Raw genomic sequence first — 18,690 nt, forward strand, 5'->3', positions numbered from 1 at the left:
CACCATTTATTCGGTGACTGTAAGTCTGAAAAGGAGTTTGATGAAGTTTAACTTGTATACTCAAACCCCTTTTCCATTCATTAATTCATAGCATAAGTAGTCTTCCTATTTCTAGTAAATAGAACGCAAATCTGTGTTTATGTCTCAGTAAATATTCATTTCAATCTTGATAGCACAGACCTCTGAGCTCAGAGCTGGTAGGTCAGATTCTGACCCAGAATGTTTTAAAGCTCTTCACCATAATGTCACACTGAACTAAAATACTATTAGGCTGCAAATCAATGTTATGCCCTTTGGGTTGTAATGCTCATCAACCTTTTATTTCGTTGCATATTTCTACATGGTAAAAGTAATGCTATTTAAATCAGTGTTCTCATTTTACCACCTTACAACTTAAGGTCCTCATTTTTAAAATAACACCTATATAGTGTTATTTTAAGTGTTACAGTAACACTTAATAAGTATTTTAACACATTTTAAGGCACAACATTTAAGTGTTCAAATAAATTCCTGTCTCTTCTTAGTGCAGATCTTAGACCTTGAGTGAAATTCTGCTTCTAGACAGAGATGTTATTATCTAGGGTCTGGTTTCAATTTTGTCTCTAAAATATAAACAAAAAGATTTTAACAACAGGACAATAATTTTTTCCTCACAGGAATCTAAGTACAGATGGCAAACCTCTGTGTGCTAAACTTGATGACATCATGATGTCATCAAGTTTAGCACTTCTGTGTGCTGAGTCTGTGTAAAGGAAAAGGAAGAAGTAAGTCATATCTGAAGCATCGACTAGGACAGAAACAGAACCATAAAGGAGGTTTTGTCCAGCCTAAAGCATCAGCCTCATCACTTTGCTTTAAAATGTACTTTATCTCAATTTACCATAACTTTCACTTATTCATTGGATTTTTATTTTCATAAGTAGGAAAAGCACTTTTACATTGTCACAGTTCAGATCTGAATTACAATGAAACGAACCACAAAACATCCAACAAAATGGACCTGAGCCACATTAAGATCTGATCAATGGTTCAGGTTTCCTGAATTAGCCTTTTGTCACCTGACTTGTTGACAGATTTACAAAAAAACCCAAACATTTTACCATTAAGATAGTTTAAAAAAATAATAATAATAAAAATGTTATTTAAAGACATACAGTCCTGGCCCAGATATTCAAGTGTTTATGGTCTCTGATGTTAAAAACGGAGGAAAATTACGAGAATAATCATAGTGACAAAGTGGATTATTTCTGATTCATAACATAACTGGGTGTTAAAATGCCATCATCATTCAAGGCTCTGTTATTGACACACTAAGAGAAATGTTCAATGCCTGAACTGGGACTAACCTCACCCTTTAACACAGATAGTGCTAATTAAACTAGTCCAGACAGCTAAGAGGTGCTATCAAAATTATTTTTTTGCCTCCTCAAGTCTTCTCGAGGTCAAAGAATTTAAAAAAGCAACACTTCATGACCAGACACAAGGAATTAAAAAAACAGATGAGAAGCAAAGGCAACATCATGCTTCAGTCTGGAAATGGTTACAAAGACATTTCTAAGGTTTGAGATTCCAACAAAACACAGTCAGACCCATCATCTCTGAAGAGACCAAACATGAATCAGTGATGAACCTTCTCAGTGGGTGCCGACCAACTCTACAGAACCCAGAGCATGATGGCAAGCACTACAGGTCTTTCTTCAGACTGAGCAAAAAATACATCTGTAGAGTTTCAAAGATAACCACCAAAAAAAGGACCAAATTACATCTTCCACAGAACATGTTGATAATCCATAAGACTTGGGGAAATATTCTGTGACAATATTCTGAGATAAAAATTGGTCATTTTAGAAGGGCTAGTGTAATCTTATCCCTGCATATCCAATGGTAAAATGGTAGATGGCCTGTACATGTACAACATTTTATCTAATCCGGAGGACTCAAAAGCACTTTACACTACATTAAGTCATTCATCCATTCATAGACATACACTCACACACTGACAGTAATGAGCTACATTGTAGCCACAGCTGCCCTGTGACAGACTGACAGAAGCGAGGCCACACCAAGGTAGGAGAAGTGTCTTGTCCAATGACACAATGACTGAAATGGAAAGAGTGAGACTTCAAACTGGCAACACACCAGTTACAGGACAAACTCTTTCCATCATCGCCATTGTTGCTCCAGAAAACAGCAACACATGGAGGGTAGTGTGTATCCTGTGAGCCGTGCAGATTGTTCAGATTTCATAGTGAAGTGTACTGACTGCATTCATTTCTTGTGGAGGAGAAAACCTCACTGATATCTACATGACAGAGTTTCTAATGAGAAGGTGAGTCTACCTACAGACACAGACTAAGTCTGACTGGTGTTTGTTGCTTAATACATTCATTTTTGTCTTTCTTCTCAGATAGACGTGGAGCAGACTGAGGATTGTTGAAGAGGGGACAGGTAGGTGAGTGTGATGGTTTGCTGATAAAGGATCTGCTCAGCATGAACTAGAGAAGCAGCCAGAGGTGAAGTGAAGCAGAAGAATGTAGAGATTCAGGAACAAATGAGGACAGGAACCGGTTTCCTAAAATGAGGACAATAATGAAGATTAGCGAAAAAGTAAAACAAAAGGAACAAAACGACAGTAACCACTCATGTAGTGGAAGTATCTGGCATTAGCATCAGAGGAATCCACTCCTCCTAAGCTCCTTCTGGCTGGGCTTGAAGAGTTTCAGCTACAAGAGCTGAAAGGAGGAGGGAGGAGAACAAGACACACATAGACCCCCCACCACAAAGCTCTTCATGAACTCAGTCTACTAACTCCTCCTACTGCTGCTGCTCTTTGTCAACACATTTCTTTGTCCCCTCCTTTCAGATCAGTGGTTGGTCTAACAGATCTCAGGCCTCCCTCCCTGCAGCAACACGTCACATTTAGAGCAGAGTTCAGTTTCATTTATGAGGAAGTGAAACTCACAGACTCATTCTCACTGAGAGGAGAAATGGCGCAGGCAGGAGTTCAGACGGACCGAGAAAGATTCTCTTGTTCCATCTGTTTGGATCTATTGAAGGATCCAGTGACTACAACTTGTGGACACAGCTACTGTATGAACTGTATTACAGACTTCTGGGATGGAGAGGAAAAGAAAGGAACCTACAGCTGCCCTCAATGTAGAGAGACCTTCAGACAGAGGCCTGTCTTGAAAAAAAACACCCTGTTAGCAGAGTTAATGGAGGACCTGAAGAAAAGCAGAGCCAAAGCTGCTCCAGCTGACCACTGCTATGCTGGACCTGGAGATGTGGCCTGTGATTTCTGCACTGGGAGGAAGATGAAAGCTACAAAGTCCTGTCTGGTTTGTCTGGTTTCTTACTGTGAGAATCATCTCCAACCTCACTATGAGTCTTCTGCTTTTAAAAAACATAAACTGGTTGAAGCTTCTGCTAAACTTCAGCAGAACATCTGCTCTCGTCATGATGAGGTGATGAAGATCTTCTGTCGTACTGATCAGCAGTGTATCTGTTATCTCTGCACTATGGATGAACATAAAGGCCATGAAACAGTCCCAGCTGCAGCAGAAAGAGATGAGAAGCAGAAGAAGCTCCAGGAGAGTCGACAACAAATCCAGCAGAGAATCCAGGACAGAGAGAAAGATGTGAAGCTGCTTCAACAAGAGGTGAAGGCCATCAATGTCTCTGCTGATAAAACAGTGGAGGACAGTGAGAAGATCTTTACTGAGCTGATCCGTCTCCTCCAGACAAGAAGCTCTGATTTGAAGCAGCAGATCAGATCCCAGCAGGAAACTGAAGTGAGTCGAGTCAAAGATGTTCAGGAGAAGCTGGAGCAGGAGATCACTGAGCTGAAGAGGAGAGACGCTGAGCTGGAGCAGCTCTCACACACAGAGGATCACAACCAGTTTCTCCTCAACTACCCCTCACTGCCAGAAATCAGTGGGTCTAAATGCTCATCTAGCATCAATGTCCGTCCTCTGAGACACTTTGAGAACGTGACAGCAGCTGTGTCAGAGCTCAGAGAGAAACTACAGAAAGTCCTGAGTGACTCATGGACAAACGTCTCACTGAAGGTCACTCAGGTGGATGTTCTAGTGTCAGAACCAAAGACCAGACCTGACTTCTTGAAATATTCTGAAGGAATAACTCTGGATTTAAACACAGCATACAGAAAACTGTTATTATCTGAGGGAAACAGAAAGGCAACAAAAATGAAGATAATTATGCGTTATATTGATCATCCAGACAGATTCAAACATTGGGATCAAGTTCTTAGTAAACAGAGTCTGACTGGACGTTGTTACTGGGAGGTGAAGTGCAAAGCAGACAAAATTGAAGTAGCAGTTTCATACAAGAATATCAGCAGATCAGGAAGTGAAAGTGATTTTCGATACAATAACAAATCTTGGGTTTTATATTGTAACAGAGGCAGGTATATATTTTATCACAACGGTGTTAAAACCAAACTGTCAGGTCCAGATTCCTCCATAGTAGGAGTGTACCTGGATCACACAGCAGGTATTCTGTCTTTCTACAGCGTCTCTACAGCCATGACTCTCCTCCACAGAGTCCAGACCACATTCACCCAGCCGCTACATGCTGGACTTGGGTTTTATAATGATGGAAACTCAGCTGAGTTCATTAAACTGGCAAAGAACCAAGTGAATTAAAGTTCAACTGCTTAAAATATATTTTTAGTTTCAGTTCCTCTGGTCTGCAGTGTTGTTGCTTGGACTTCACTGTTGGATAATTTATTGACTGTTTAGAGATCAGCTGATACTTTGTCTTTTGGTTTGTTGTTTAGTTGATATCAGAGTTTGTCTGGGTGCTGCCCCTACCCGTTTCTGTTCAGCCATGGAGACTATAACTGTTTAGGATTGTATTCACCTTAACTAATCACAGTTACATTGATTTATTTGTCAGAACAATTGTGGGTACTGATGTTCAGATGAGATAATCACAAATCAGGAATCATTAAGTTAATGATTAAACAGAAATTCAATACATTCACAGAATCAAATTCTGGGAATGTATTGAATTTGTCTAAAAACTTATTGTATAAAAATTCATCAGCAGATCTGTTTAAGGTTTACTTTAGTTTCTGTTTGTTATACATTTAATTTCATTTATTTAAAAAAAACAACAATACAGTTTTATTTTTTAACTTAGTCTTAGCTGCTCTTTTAGACTTGTTTGAAAAAGAACCGTAACTTGATGTTTTATTTCAGGTTAACCCATTTTTCTTGTTACTAAAGAACATTTTAATGTTTTCAAATCAAATATGTGTCTGAATATGGATCCTTTCTTTATTATAATCGTGACTTTGTCAGTTTTCTAAAATGTATTGCTTATATCACAATTGTAATCATTTTGTCTTGTGAATTTTTTTAAGTTCAGTTTTATTTTGTAAGTTTTTAATGATTTTATGAATAAAATGTGAATGGTGGAAATTTGCTTTTAAAATATTTTTAGATATTTCCAGTTTCTATTAATTTTATGGCACAAAGCTTCAACCTTTAAACTACCAACTCTGACCTAGACTGTCCTTCACCATAACATCACACTGAGCTGAATTAAGATTAACATACCTGCATAAAACATTTATTTGGATGCATGTTACAGAAAAGGTATCTAAATCAATATTTTCATTTTGATTAGAATTAGCAATAAGTGTCTCTACTTAATGGAGATCTCAAATTTTCAGTTAAACATTGATTATAGAAAATTACATTTTCTATGTTAGGTTTCAAATCATGTCTCCTGTAGAATGTAGAACTGAACAATCAGTGTTTCTCTCCAGCTGTCTAAGTACAGGTGGTAGTCATGAATTTATGATTTGTCAACCTGACTTCTGACTTCAGTTTGTGTAAAGGAAAAGGAAGAAGCAAGTCAGATCAGAAGAATGGACTAAGACACATTTTAAATCTAAAAGGCCAGTCTGATCATCTTGTTTTAAAATGTACTTGTTTTAATTCACCATAACATTTTGTTTTTATTGATCTTTTTCTTCTTCAAAGTTCCAGTGAGGTTACCTTTACACAGTCTTAATTCAGCTCCAAATTACAATGAGAGGAACCACAGAAACTCCAACATCAAGGTTCTGAGCATTTCCTGCTCCTGGCCTAATAAACGAAGCTCATATGACCTGAACTGTCCTGAACCAATGCCAAAAAGTAACGTGCTATTTCACCATTAGGTTATTTAATAAGAAAAAAACATTCATATGAAAACATACCGGTCCAGATGTTTGACTGTTTATAGTCTATGATGTTTAAAAAGGAGGAACATTACTGGAATCATCATAGTGACAGAGTGATTATTTTTTTCTGATTCATTTTATGACATAACTGGGTGTCAATATTATTCTTTCAGTATCATTAAAAAGCTGTTACTGATACAGAGAACTTTCAGATAATGTCAATAAAACTAGACGAGACACTTATGATGAGCCATCAAAAATTGTTCCGTCTTCTCTGTGCCACACTACCCACGTTTCAAAACTGCATTTGACCTTTGACACCGTGGAAAATGTAACTGAAATACTCTGAATGGAAGCCATTGAAGTGAACTAGAATGACTTTTCATGTTTCTTCCTACTTTGGATCACATTTAACCTGGCCATTGACTTCCTGCACAGTTCTGCTAGATTCTCATCTACCTTCAGTGATCTTGGATTTCTTCCATTGAGCTGGATTTCTCTGGCAGAATTTCAACCAGAGCAATCAGTGAACAGAAGAAAAATGTTGTGAACAATGACGTCAATTTTCTGCGCTGTTTTAGAACTGCAACCTGCCTGTAGCTATAACAATGGCAGCAGGGGAAGTGAAGGTTGCAGTTCGGTCCATGTTGCTCAAGATTCCATTATTAAGCAATTTAATTTGGAGCAGGAGGAATGTTGGAAGCTCAGTTTTTTCCACAGATTATTTGTCTGATACCATACTGTTCCGACATGGTGACAGTGTTATCAAATATGTAAAAAACTGATTTTTTTAAAAATAAAAGTTGCACATCTCACATTTAAGATTTGGTAAAATTGGTTATATAAACGTTTAATCTCCCACAACCTTTCATTTTCATCTCTTCTTTTTGTTTTCAAGTCTTATTTTGGGAATTCAGACGTCCTATGTGACCGCAGTTCACACAATGATTTCATCTGTTTATTCCAGTGTTTTAATATGAATATTTCTCTCACACACATCTGTTTTTCAGGTCATAGTCCCAACCAATTAAACACCACTTAAACTGTCCAAAGTTTCCTGTACTTTTCCTGGACTTGTTTCTCTTTTAAACGGTACAGGGATAAACTAATAAGACCTGAGGGAACCAGCTGAGCTCCATGTAGATAAGTCTGTGGGTCGGACACATTCTCACCTCCATGCACACATCTGTCATTCCCTTTTCTTTCTGTTTCATTTAGTTGCACACAGGGACATATTTTTCCAGCCCCCTCGGAACAGTGACAGGTGTGCATGCGTCTGTAAGACAGACTGCGGGTATTGCGCTTCGTTGCATTATTGATTGACCAATTCCCTCGGGGCGTTCGATACAGACTGACCATGCTGACTTTTTAACTTCTCTCACAATTCAGCACTGAGGCACCATTTTGCCTCAGGACTCACATATGAAGCGGTTCCAGACCGGAGTAGGATTTTACTGAAAGACTCCACATGTTGTTAGGTAAAGAATTAGCTTTTAAAACTCAGTGTATTTAATATGATCAGACTTATTAGTTAGGATCTCCACCTCAAAATGAAGAATAGTTCATATAAATTCAGTGTAGTAGCATCTCAGACACAGCATTTGTGTCATTTGGCGTTTTTCCATATTGTCTTTTTAGACAAGAAAAAACTTTTTCCTTCAAAATACTTTGATCATTTTAGGTTTCATTAGCTCTTTCATTGATACAGTAGCTGTATTTCCATTAACCATACAATTGCGTAAATTGACATTTCGAAAACAAATCCACTTGATGGAAACACAGAAATTTTACCAAAAATTTTATCGAAAATGTTTGACAAAATTGAGAGATTTTGTTAAAAATTTTGTTAAAAATCTCTCAATAAAAGATTTTGGCGCTAGAATGAGGAGGGTATTTTTTTGGCCGTATCAAAATTGGTTTATTTCTCAAAACTGCAATAAAAACATTTCTCCCCATCCTGGGTCACATGATCAAATCCGGTTGTTGCCTCTGGTGCAAACCACGAAGATGATGACAAGAAGGCGTTGGAGGATCATGGCACCTTTTTTTAATGACTTATCATGTGAACAAACTCATTCACATGTGATTTAAATTGTGTTTCTTATTTAATGATAACACTGCAATTGAAAACATGTATTTATTCAACATTAGCAACCAATAGAACAAACATCTTCGATATTTCCTTACCCAAAGGACAAAGCAAAAATGAGGCACACATTATAAACATTACTCTATTATTACTAACTCCAACAACGTCCACTAAACGCCAACTAGATCTGTACTGCCTCCCATAGAAAAATGACGGTGTCTGTCTTTTGTTAGCTGCCTAAACCTAAAAGTATTCATCATTTCAGCAAATAAATAGACCAAATTTGTTAGGATTAATTTAATGTTTGTAGGACGCTCTCAAATATTTTCTAAGTAGTAGCATTTTGTAATAAAAAATGTAATCCATGTTCCACGTGACAATAAAGAAGCAATCCATTTGCACAAACAAAACACCCCCACCCCCGCCGCCCTTAAGGTACAGAAGTAAAATTCACACCAAATTTTATTAGCTGACTATATATATCTGACTACCTCATTCACCAAAAATCATGTTTACGGAACTTTACGTTGGTTTTTCATTGGAAGCTGTGCTTTTCTCTCTGTCAGTTTTTACACACTCAACTTTTCTCCAGGTTAGCTTGATTTTAGAAAGTCGTTCTAATGTCCAGCAACCCTCCACCTATAAAATCTGTACCTTTTAATATTTATTTTTAAAAGTATATAACAACAAAATATCTGTAGTAAATGCAGCTCTTGCTGCTGAGGAACTTAGCTAAGATTGTTAGCTAAGTTCCTAACAAGATAGATGCTAGCTATCTAACGTTAGCTAGCATCTCAGCAGAGATGGATTCAGCTCTTTACATGTTTTCTTTCCAACCTTAATTATTCATGTTTGCAAAACTTACAGAAGTTTTTCTCCTGCTTTAAGAAAAAGAACAAAATGTTGTAACTATTATTAAACTGTGTTATACGGTTAAGCTCACAATTATTAATACAGCTAGCACAGTTAGAATAAAACTATTTTTCATTCAATTAAGTTTTTTTTTGAGAGGATAAATGATGGAAATATCTCAGAAGGTAATAAAATAATGTTAAATGAGTATACATTTTTAAAACATACCTTTTATTTTAAAAATGCAGGTCAAAAATTAGAAAAATAGCAATATCATTATTGGCAATACAACAAATGTCAAACAATTGGTATTATTAATATTTTGCATGTTTCCGCTGATATTCCAAAGACTTATCTTTGGTGATTAGCTGCAACGCTTTGAGATTGGAAGGTCTCCATACCATCACACTAATCTCTACCCAACTCTAGAGACGGAAATCAGATTCATGTCAGGACTCCCAGTCAGATAAAACGCGCTATTAAAATAAAACGAATACCATAAAACAAAATGTTAGAAATATGAACAATTTAAACTGTAGCTGCATGCCGCCTCCCACACGGCTGTTGCTCTGTTTCCCTCAAAACATAATTCATGGACCAGTTCTGGTTCGACTGTTTGGTCCAGATTCAATCTGGAGTGTGAACTCTGAAAAACTAATGGAAAAAATTGGTATTGATCTCTTGATCCAAACTAATGATGCAAAAAGATGAAATATTCAGTTAGCATGGAGCAGACTTTGTGTTTATCTTCAGATCCCTGGCAGATTTAGATCTCCTTCACTCAGTTTCCTGTCTACCATGTTGCTACATATCCAGTGCTAACGACTGATGGAGCAGGACGCTGTGCAAAAATCTTTGTGAAACAACATGTTTTTAACAAACCTCTTCAGTGTCGTATGTCAGCTTGGCACTAATTAGTCTGAGGAGCATGACTAATTAATTTCTAACAGCTCAGGTAGGAACATACAAGCATGAAGCCTCTGTGGCTGCATCACACAACCTCCACACCAGATCTACAACCACCAGCTTAATTGCTTTGTATGACTACGTTGCTGTGCTGTTCAGGTGCTGATTACTTTTTGCTTTTCATTGTGCTCACATCAGCTTTTAACGCAAGGCCGGGTTAAGTCTGTGTTTATTCAATAAAAAAAAAATCGCACAGCTAAATTTGCTGATGTTTGGAAAAAAATAAGCTTTGTAATTAACTTTTCCTCCTCCACATGCTGCTCAGTCTGCTGTGCAGCACAGATCCACCACAGCGCTGATGTCTTTATCTGATATTACATTTATCTTATCTAAAAGATTTAAAGGGAACCACCATTAGCTGTAGCAATAGACTTTATTTAGGAAATATTTATTTTAGGTGTAAAAGCAATACAGTAATTATACTGTAGGTTGTTTAGTTCTTATACATTTTAATAAATCATTGTCACACTAACATCGCCATGTAGTTCAAGCTGCAATGCATTCTGGGTAAATGACATTTCATAATCCACCTTCCTGACTCTGTTCAGCCAAAACAGTGAAGAGTAACTTTATTAAACCTTTTCGATTTGAACCGGAGCGCATTTAAATCGATCCAAACGTAGAAAGCACACAGAGTAAGGAAGGTGAGGAGGACCAAACCGTAAGAGCTGGTGTTTGCTGCTGCTGCCTTCAGCTTCATAAAGGAAAGAATGAATGACCCGTACCTCTGGTCGGACTGTGTGATCCGGTAAGTACTTCTACGGCTCTGTGTCCGGTGTGGCAACAGCTGTGGAGGCTCCGAACTTCGTCCCATGTCCGCAGTACTTTAGCATTCAGTGTTTTAGCTCCATTAGCATTTCCAGTAGTAAAAGCTCCGTTAGCGCTGCTTGTCTTTGATGTTTCTCCCAGCGTCTGTGTCCGGTTGGACCCTATACAGCCCAGCTGTATAAGGTCCAATGTCCTGGTAACAGTTGTTCAAGGTCCCGCCTTGGTCCGGTCGGATAGGTGGTTTCAGTACCGGAGGCAGTATAGGTCCTGTTAGCATTTCAACGAGCTTCCAGCTCTGTCCGTCTCAGCGGCATTTATTCTTAGCTCGTTAAGGCAACGACCACTTGTTAGAGCCTTCCTTAGTTTTGCTGGTATAAATAACTTAAAGTCTTCAGGAGAGAAATGCCGAGGGCACAGATGAAGCTGTTTTCCACTCCGGAAAACATGAAAGCACTGGTCTTGCTTTCACGTGGAAAATGGGCTCTTTGCACCTGTCGCGCTGACGTCACAACCGCATGGGCAAATGCGGCTCTCTTTTTTCCGCTTTGAGTTACCATCACAGCTAGAAAAGACCAAGTCTTATTTCAGACGCAAATAAAACAATACTATGAACATTGCTGTCTTCCTAATATAATGGGCTTTTAAGTTTTCGTTACTACCAGTTAAAGCTAACGCCGCACAGCTAAGTTTACAGCCTTCACTTCACTCCGGATCAACTTCTTCAGCCTAAAGAAGAAGGTAAAGGAGCCTCCTGTGTTATTTCCATGGAATCACTTCTGTATTCAGCCTGAAAGAGAGTTTATGGGAACCAGAGAGCAGACCAGAGCCAGACAGCTGAGAAACTGATCCGCCTGTACACACTGCTGTAAACACCGTCCTGCTTCACAAGAAACATGCAAAACTAATAAAGTGAAATAACACAGAGACCTTAAGGAACACGGCCATATTTTTCTAAAAGCAACAACTCTGAACCTGAACAGTCAGCTGAACTAGAACTCCAACACCAGAGCTGCTCTACTGTTAAGCTATGGGCTTGTTGTTCTTCATGCTTCAGAAGCAAAAGCCTGAACCGTAAAATCCCTCATTACTTGGTCTCTGACACTAACGACAATAAACCACGTAATATACTTGAAAACAAGGTAAAAACATTGTCCGTCAGAATGGATGAATAATGTTTAGATACTTAAATAGCACATTTTTACAAGAAAAATGTCAGAGAATCTTTCCTACTTGCATAAGCTAAAGCTAATGTTAGCCACAAAGTTTAAAGAAAGTAAAACTCACCTTCGTATCTGTGTATAACGAGGCGAACATCTTAAAACCTTTCTCCAGCTTACTTGTCGGGGCTTTGGATCCATGTTCATCATTAATTGTTACCTTGGACAAGCCCTGCAAACACCCAGTGGAAAGAGCCTTTTTCAGTAGATCGGAAAAGATTGAGCCGCTTTTCCCCGAACGCGGAAGCTGAGGTGCAAAGAGCCCATTATCCAGATTCAAATCAGTGTTTTTTTCCTGTTTCTTTTAATTACACCTAACAGTGACACAGTGTGGCATTATCTAAAATTACACCAGTCAAACGCAATAAGGGTAAAGTTACTCTTCCGGGTAAAGTTAGCCTTCTATGGCAAGCCGCTTTAACATAAATTCGGTTTCGTCTGACTATCCGTAATTACATTCTAGATATCTAAAAATGCATTTTGACTAGACCAAACCACATTTTTACTATCCCGAATGGTAATTTAAGATATCTGCATTTACATTCTGACTAGTAAGAATAATAATTCAAGATATCTTCAATTACATTTTGACTAGTCAAAATTCCTTTCACGATATCTCAAATGACGTCACTGGATCTGTCATTTGACGGGACACATGTCCGTAATTACAATTTAAGATATCTTGAACGTAATTATCACTAGTCAAAATTACAATTTTAGATATCTGAATTAAGAATGCTGTGGAAGCCCCTTTGTGCTGTCCAAACAGTTGCCTGCAGAATTTTATGTTTACTGCACAAAATTGTCAGTAAATGCCACAAATTAGAAAGAGCTCGGCAATGTTGGAAATGCAGAGATAGCAAAACTTCATAAACTATAAGACTGCTTCTGATATCTGCAAAAAATTTCCTGTTTATTCATTTCCCACGAACCGAATGCATTTAAAAACAGCTTTGAAAAGCTAAAATTGCTTTTGTCAAAGCATTTTCAACATGAAACGATGCATTTTCACACATCTTTTTTTGTTTTCTCTATTTTTCATTGTTTTATTAAACTTCCAAATTGCTATGCAAGTCAGGGATGTTTAGACTATACAGAATACATATTGAAGGTATCAGTAATGTCATTCTGACTAGTCAGAATGTCAATTTAAGAATGTCTTAAATAGAAAAGCTGTGTAATTCAAGATAGCTCTAATTCGTTTAGAGATATCTTATCTTCAAGATACCTTTAATTTAGTTTGGTCTAGTCATTATTTCCTTTTAAGATATCTATAATTTAATTTTTACTAGTCAAAACCACATATCTCCTATCCAAAAATAGATTTAAGATATCTTGAATTATGTTGTCATTCAAGTTATCTTTAGTCAGAATTATAACTAGTCAAAACTACAACCGAGATCTTAAATTTACTTTATGACTAGTCATAATTTCATTGCAGATATCTGAAATGTGGATTTCAGTAATTCATTGCAGATATCTTGAATTGAATTCTCCATACAACACAGTGGTAAATCTGAAGTCATTTTGACTAGTCAAAATATAATTAGAGATATCTTAAATCCCTAAAACATTTAGTCATAAAACAATTTGAGATATCCGGAATGTAAGGCCAGTAAAACCAAATTTATGTTAAAACGGCTTCCCATGTTTACTCTATAGATTCCAGTACATAATGGATTGTTATGCGTCATCAATCTGTCAGGTGAAAAAATAGCGACCTCCATTTGTGAAAAATATAACAAAAGATATACATTTCTGAAGTAATTATGAGTTTTGGCGCATCACAAACAGCAATTTTTTAGTTAATAGGAAAATTACAACATATTTAGCACAACATGTTCAACTAATCCTGGATCATTTCGAGGGTTAAATATTTCCTGTCTGCTTGTGCAAAAGTCAAATTTTCTCATATAAAAACAAGACAAATTATAAAAATGGAATTGAAGTTCAAACTGTTGTCATTTAAATGCTGAGTTGTCAACCAAGTTATTAAAGTGGGACGCGGTAATTGATGTAATGCATCATGTCTCATCTCAGACAGTGTTCTGCGGCTAATTGCGACATAAAGGCTTCAGATGTAAACAGTCTTACCGAGCGTCTGCAGCAGGCAGCGTGTTAATAGTATGATTTAATTGTGGAGGCTCTGCTTTATCCAGCCTCATTAATTAGCACACATCAAGGTCTCATGATGCAAACTGCTGAGGGGCGGATCTGGATGCAGACACACACTGGAGGAGATGATGCTTCCAAAGCACAATAATCAGATCAATCAAGAGCCGCAATGAAGTCAGGGGGGGAAATTCTGTTATAATCTTTTCCTTACTGCTTTATTAACTAGCAGGCATGTCATTTGTGTGATTTATTATACAATAATAGAGCAGCTCAGTTGATTTACCTTATTTATCTGAAAGATTTTAACTGCAGTCTAACTTCATGCTCATCAACATGCCCTTCTCACCTGATGTCGGTAACAACTGAGATGGTGCTCAACAAACAACGAATTCAAAAGAATTAGCTCAAAAATTAAGAGATGCAATAAAGGCAAAAGAACAAAAAAAAGCCAAAAGAGTCAATATAAAATGTCAGAGTTTAGAGTCCAGTCCTGGTTTATTTCGGAACGAATTATCTTCAGATGTTTTTTCTCCCAAACAGATGGCTTAGAAAAAGTTTCTCATTACTGGTTTCACACAAGAAGTTCCTCATGATGGGGAAACAAGCAAACAAGCTGATAGTGATGTTTGTTGAGCAAAACATTGGCTGAGCCTGAGAATCTTAAAGAACACACCTGCAGAAATACACGACTCCTGGTTAGAACCAACCAATCAGAGCTGAGAGGAAGGTCAAATCATGCTCAATGCATTAATGGCAGAGAAACAATTTACCGCTACAGGAAAACCGTCTGCTGTCATCGGTGGCTCTGCTGTCAGGAAGTAGCTGCAGCATAGCAGAGAACGATCGGGGAGTGGAAGGGAGGAATGAGCAGTGCCATATGGTGGTTGATTGATAGCGCTAAGACCCGCCTCCTGGCTCTGATTGGTTGTCTCTAGTTAGCACTGGGAAAAGGCAGAGGAGTTTGATTTTATTCACAGATTATCTGACTCATACTGTACTGTCACGACGTAGTGACAGTTTTAACAAATACAGTACATTCACTATATATATTTTATAATAAACAAATTTCATACTGCAGCTTTAAGGCTTTAGGTCTCTAAATCTTTGAGATTGGACGACTCCAGGCCATCACCCTAATCTTTTCCTCCACAGATTCTGTGTCTGATTTGAGTTGCCACTCTGCCAGAACCGCTCAGAAACAATGGATCTGTTTTGTTCTATAAGGTTCCACTTTGTATTGGTCCACTTAATGTCGGAAACTAAGATATGCTCTATCTGTCAGTATGCAGTGATGTCCATTGGAACGTGAGAAAAGTCTGATTATCATCAGCCACAGCGACAACACTGGAGCTGCTCCTCCAAACCGAGGTGGCGATCGGCAAAGTGGATGTGACAGATCATGAATCAGAAAGTCAAACTGTGTGTTCCCATCTGGAACTGCAAATTCTTCATTAGCGCTTTTAAACGCAGCCATTAAGACGGCCATATTTACGCAGGCACGTGCAGAGGAGGGCTGGCTCAAGAACATCAGAGGGCAGAGGCTCACACACATACACACACACACACACAGAAACTCATTAATGCTAAATTATACTCGGCACATTCTGCCGTAATAGAACAAGATGGAGAAGTAAGTTCTTCCTCTCTGGCCACTGAATGATGAACGACAGAGGAAGCTGAACAGAGTAGAATGATAAACGAGTGACAGAGCAGGTGAGGTAATGTTACAGAATATAAAGCATGTGGAGCAAACTGTCCAACATTAATAATCAACTTTTAGCCATTAGAACTTCTTAGTCCAACCACTGAAACTGAATGAGTGTTGACTGAATTAGGACGAAAATAGACGGAATTATTATTGTGATGTTTTCTCATGATTTCCTTCACAGCCTCTAAACTAGAAACTAGATCATTGTTCCTAGTTTATGTAAACCAGCTGGCCTCGCTACCAAAACTCCTGCTCTCTTTACTTCACCACCCTCAGCTTCCAGTGTGTGGGGCTCCTTCCTCTGTACGGCCCTGTGGGTGGAACAATACCCAGTAAATGAACACTTTTCCTCTCTTTTACTGTTTTTTTTGTTACAAATGTGCACGAATCTGTATAAATTCTGCTAATGTCAAAAAAAAACAACTAAATAAAAAAATCTATTTCTGAATTGTAGTGTTTCCATTGTATAAGAATTTAAATTAAAATCACAGGTGAATATTTTGTTCACATGATAAGTCTTTAAAAGTCATGACGGATGTAACAACGGATGTAAACAACTATATTAAATATATTCATAATTCAGCCATGGTGCTGACGGTCATCATCCATCAGCCAGTCAGTAGGCGTCTAATTCAGGCATTGAAGCGACAAGTCCCTGAAAGGTCACTGGTTGTGCACCACCTCCAGTGACCCAAAGTAAACATAAAGATTGTTTTAAGATCCATAAAATCACATTTAATTTTTTTTTGAGACTGCAACTGTTTTAAGACATCAGAACTTCAACTGACCTGAATTTATAAGGATAAGGAAGGCAGCAAGAGAGTTATGATGTTAACTTTTAACACATTTTCAGGAGTACATCAATTTAACAAAGAACCCTGAAGCATCCGTTTTGTGGCAGAAATGTTCCACGTTGCAAACAGAGTTGTCACAGGTTGACCCCACAAGCTGTCTGTGTTTGAAAGGTGAATGTGTTCACAAAGGTAAAGGTTTCTTTCATTTTTTTGCAAAATGGCTGGTTGCCCTTTGCTGACATAAAAAACTGAAGGTGGCAGAAATCTAATGTCAGAAATGCAATGTTATAAAAAAAACATTTTTAAGAATACATCTCAGGACTGTGTGCTAAAGTTAAGGTCATAAGTTTGCACTACTGGGTTCTACCTGGAGCTGACGAAATCATCTGCAAACAGAATCTTTTTTTTCCATTCACTTGAATATTTTTAATAAATGCTATTCAGGGATCCATGACTTCTGCTTGTGTATGATGACAGCACCTTTATATATTTTAGCTCATCTGTTGCTTCAACCCTGCAGCTCTCAAACCTGATTAAGTTGAGCAACTGCTCACTGTAGCTGTAGAAACGTAACATCAGCTGTATAAAACGAACAGTTGCTAAAATAAAAAAATTATAGTTTCTGAAACATCTCTTGATAGCTGCTGTGGGACTTTAGGTGACTGTGAGAAAACAATCAAATTCCTCATTAAAGCTACCTGAACAAACGGCACCGTCATCCAGCCACATTACAGCAAAGACAGAAAAATCACGTCTGTTCTCCACTATTTCTGTGAGAAATCCTGTGAGAAAAAGGACGTGAAATTTCAAATCCTAATGAAACCTCAAAGGATTTCATTAGGATTTGATATTTGTAATTGTGAAAGTGGAAGTGCCAGGACAAATGACTTTTAAAATGTCTAATAAAAATGTAAAAATGTCCTGATTTTCCATAAATACACTCCAGTGAAACCAACCATATATCTTCAGATCATCCAGTCCATCTGTGTGTAAATTAATCTGTTTGTGTTTCTGTTTTGATCATTTTCTTATTATTTATTTTCTCAGGTTTTGCCATATTCAGCTCAATAGTGTTATTTTTAAGGGTGAGTTCACATTTTGCACCTTTTTGTACTTCCATACAAGATTTTACTGCTTCTAAAACCAACCTGCGTAAGAACAGAGAGCCGTCTTTGGGTAATAAGTTCATGTTTTTGAGTGTCTAGAAAATGAATCGTCTCAAAAATCTCCCATTTATAAAGTCACAATTGACAGGCAGCATCCCGTTACCTAGCAACCGAAGCCAAGCTCCGGTATGCGCTGGACAATGGCAGCTGGAAAATACAAGTGTTTTGTTGTCGACTTATCATTATCTAAGAATCATTTTGTGCAAAACATTGATTACATTGCAAAAAATGTAATCAATGTGTTTAGTATAGACCATAGACTGATCCCAACCTAAGTCACCTTTAAGCTCTTGTCTTATCTCTTCAGTAATTTGTATTTAGTCTCCTGGTGTATTCTTGTGTTCTGTTTCTTGCATTTTATCTAGAAATACTTCTGTGCTCCAGAAACATCCTTTCCACAAACCTTTTCCGCTCCATCACTATTCGGAGACTCGTAGGTTAGCTTTATTTGCAGAAAACAGGAAGCCGGTATCCAGTGTGAACCTTTAATCATGTTGCTGTGTGAGTGCTGGATGTAGGATGCGGTATTCAATGGTTTTGTGTTTGCTTTGAGAAGTGGGGCAGCAGGGACGAGCCCACTTCCACAGCTGACTCAAAGTTCCGCTGTGGGCTGAGAAGCCGGGCCGGTCCGGTCCGAAGCCGCTGCCAGCTGATTAATGCATCGCTTTCTTCTCCAATCCCCTTGGCCCACTTTCATTCTTTACTCCTGCTCTGTAACGCAGTCGCTGTTTCTTTCTGTGCCACATTACTTTCCAGATAAAGATTAAAAAGTCAACGTTTTTTAATCTTACAAAGGTCAAAGTTTGTCAGGTTTGAGACAGA

The 18,690-nt window shown here is 37.9% G+C and overlaps 1 protein-coding gene across 1 annotated transcript; it reads left to right on the top strand.

The window, feature by feature from the left end:
* The first annotated feature begins 2,959 nt into the window (after positions 1 to 2,959).
* LOC111606843 (tripartite motif-containing protein 16-like) lies at positions 2,960 to 5,385 on the top strand. Its single transcript, XM_023328172.1, has one exon. It carries the CDS (start codon positions 2,988 to 2,990, stop codon positions 4,662 to 4,664), a length of 1,677 nt encoding a protein of 558 aa, XP_023183940.1. The 5' UTR covers positions 2,960 to 2,987; the 3' UTR covers positions 4,665 to 5,385.
* Positions 5,386 to 18,690: the final 13,305 nt, after the last annotated feature.

Source organism: Xiphophorus maculatus, chromosome 23, assembly GCF_002775205.1.
Source record: "Xiphophorus maculatus strain JP 163 A chromosome 23, X_maculatus-5.0-male, whole genome shotgun sequence".
Lineage (NCBI taxonomy): Eukaryota > Metazoa > Chordata > Actinopteri > Cyprinodontiformes > Poeciliidae > Xiphophorus > Xiphophorus maculatus.

Coding starts and splice junctions, on each gene's coding strand:
- LOC111606843 (XM_023328172.1), top strand. CDS start 2,988: ATGGCGCAGGCAGGAGTTCAGACGGACCGAGAAAGATTCTCTTGTTCC.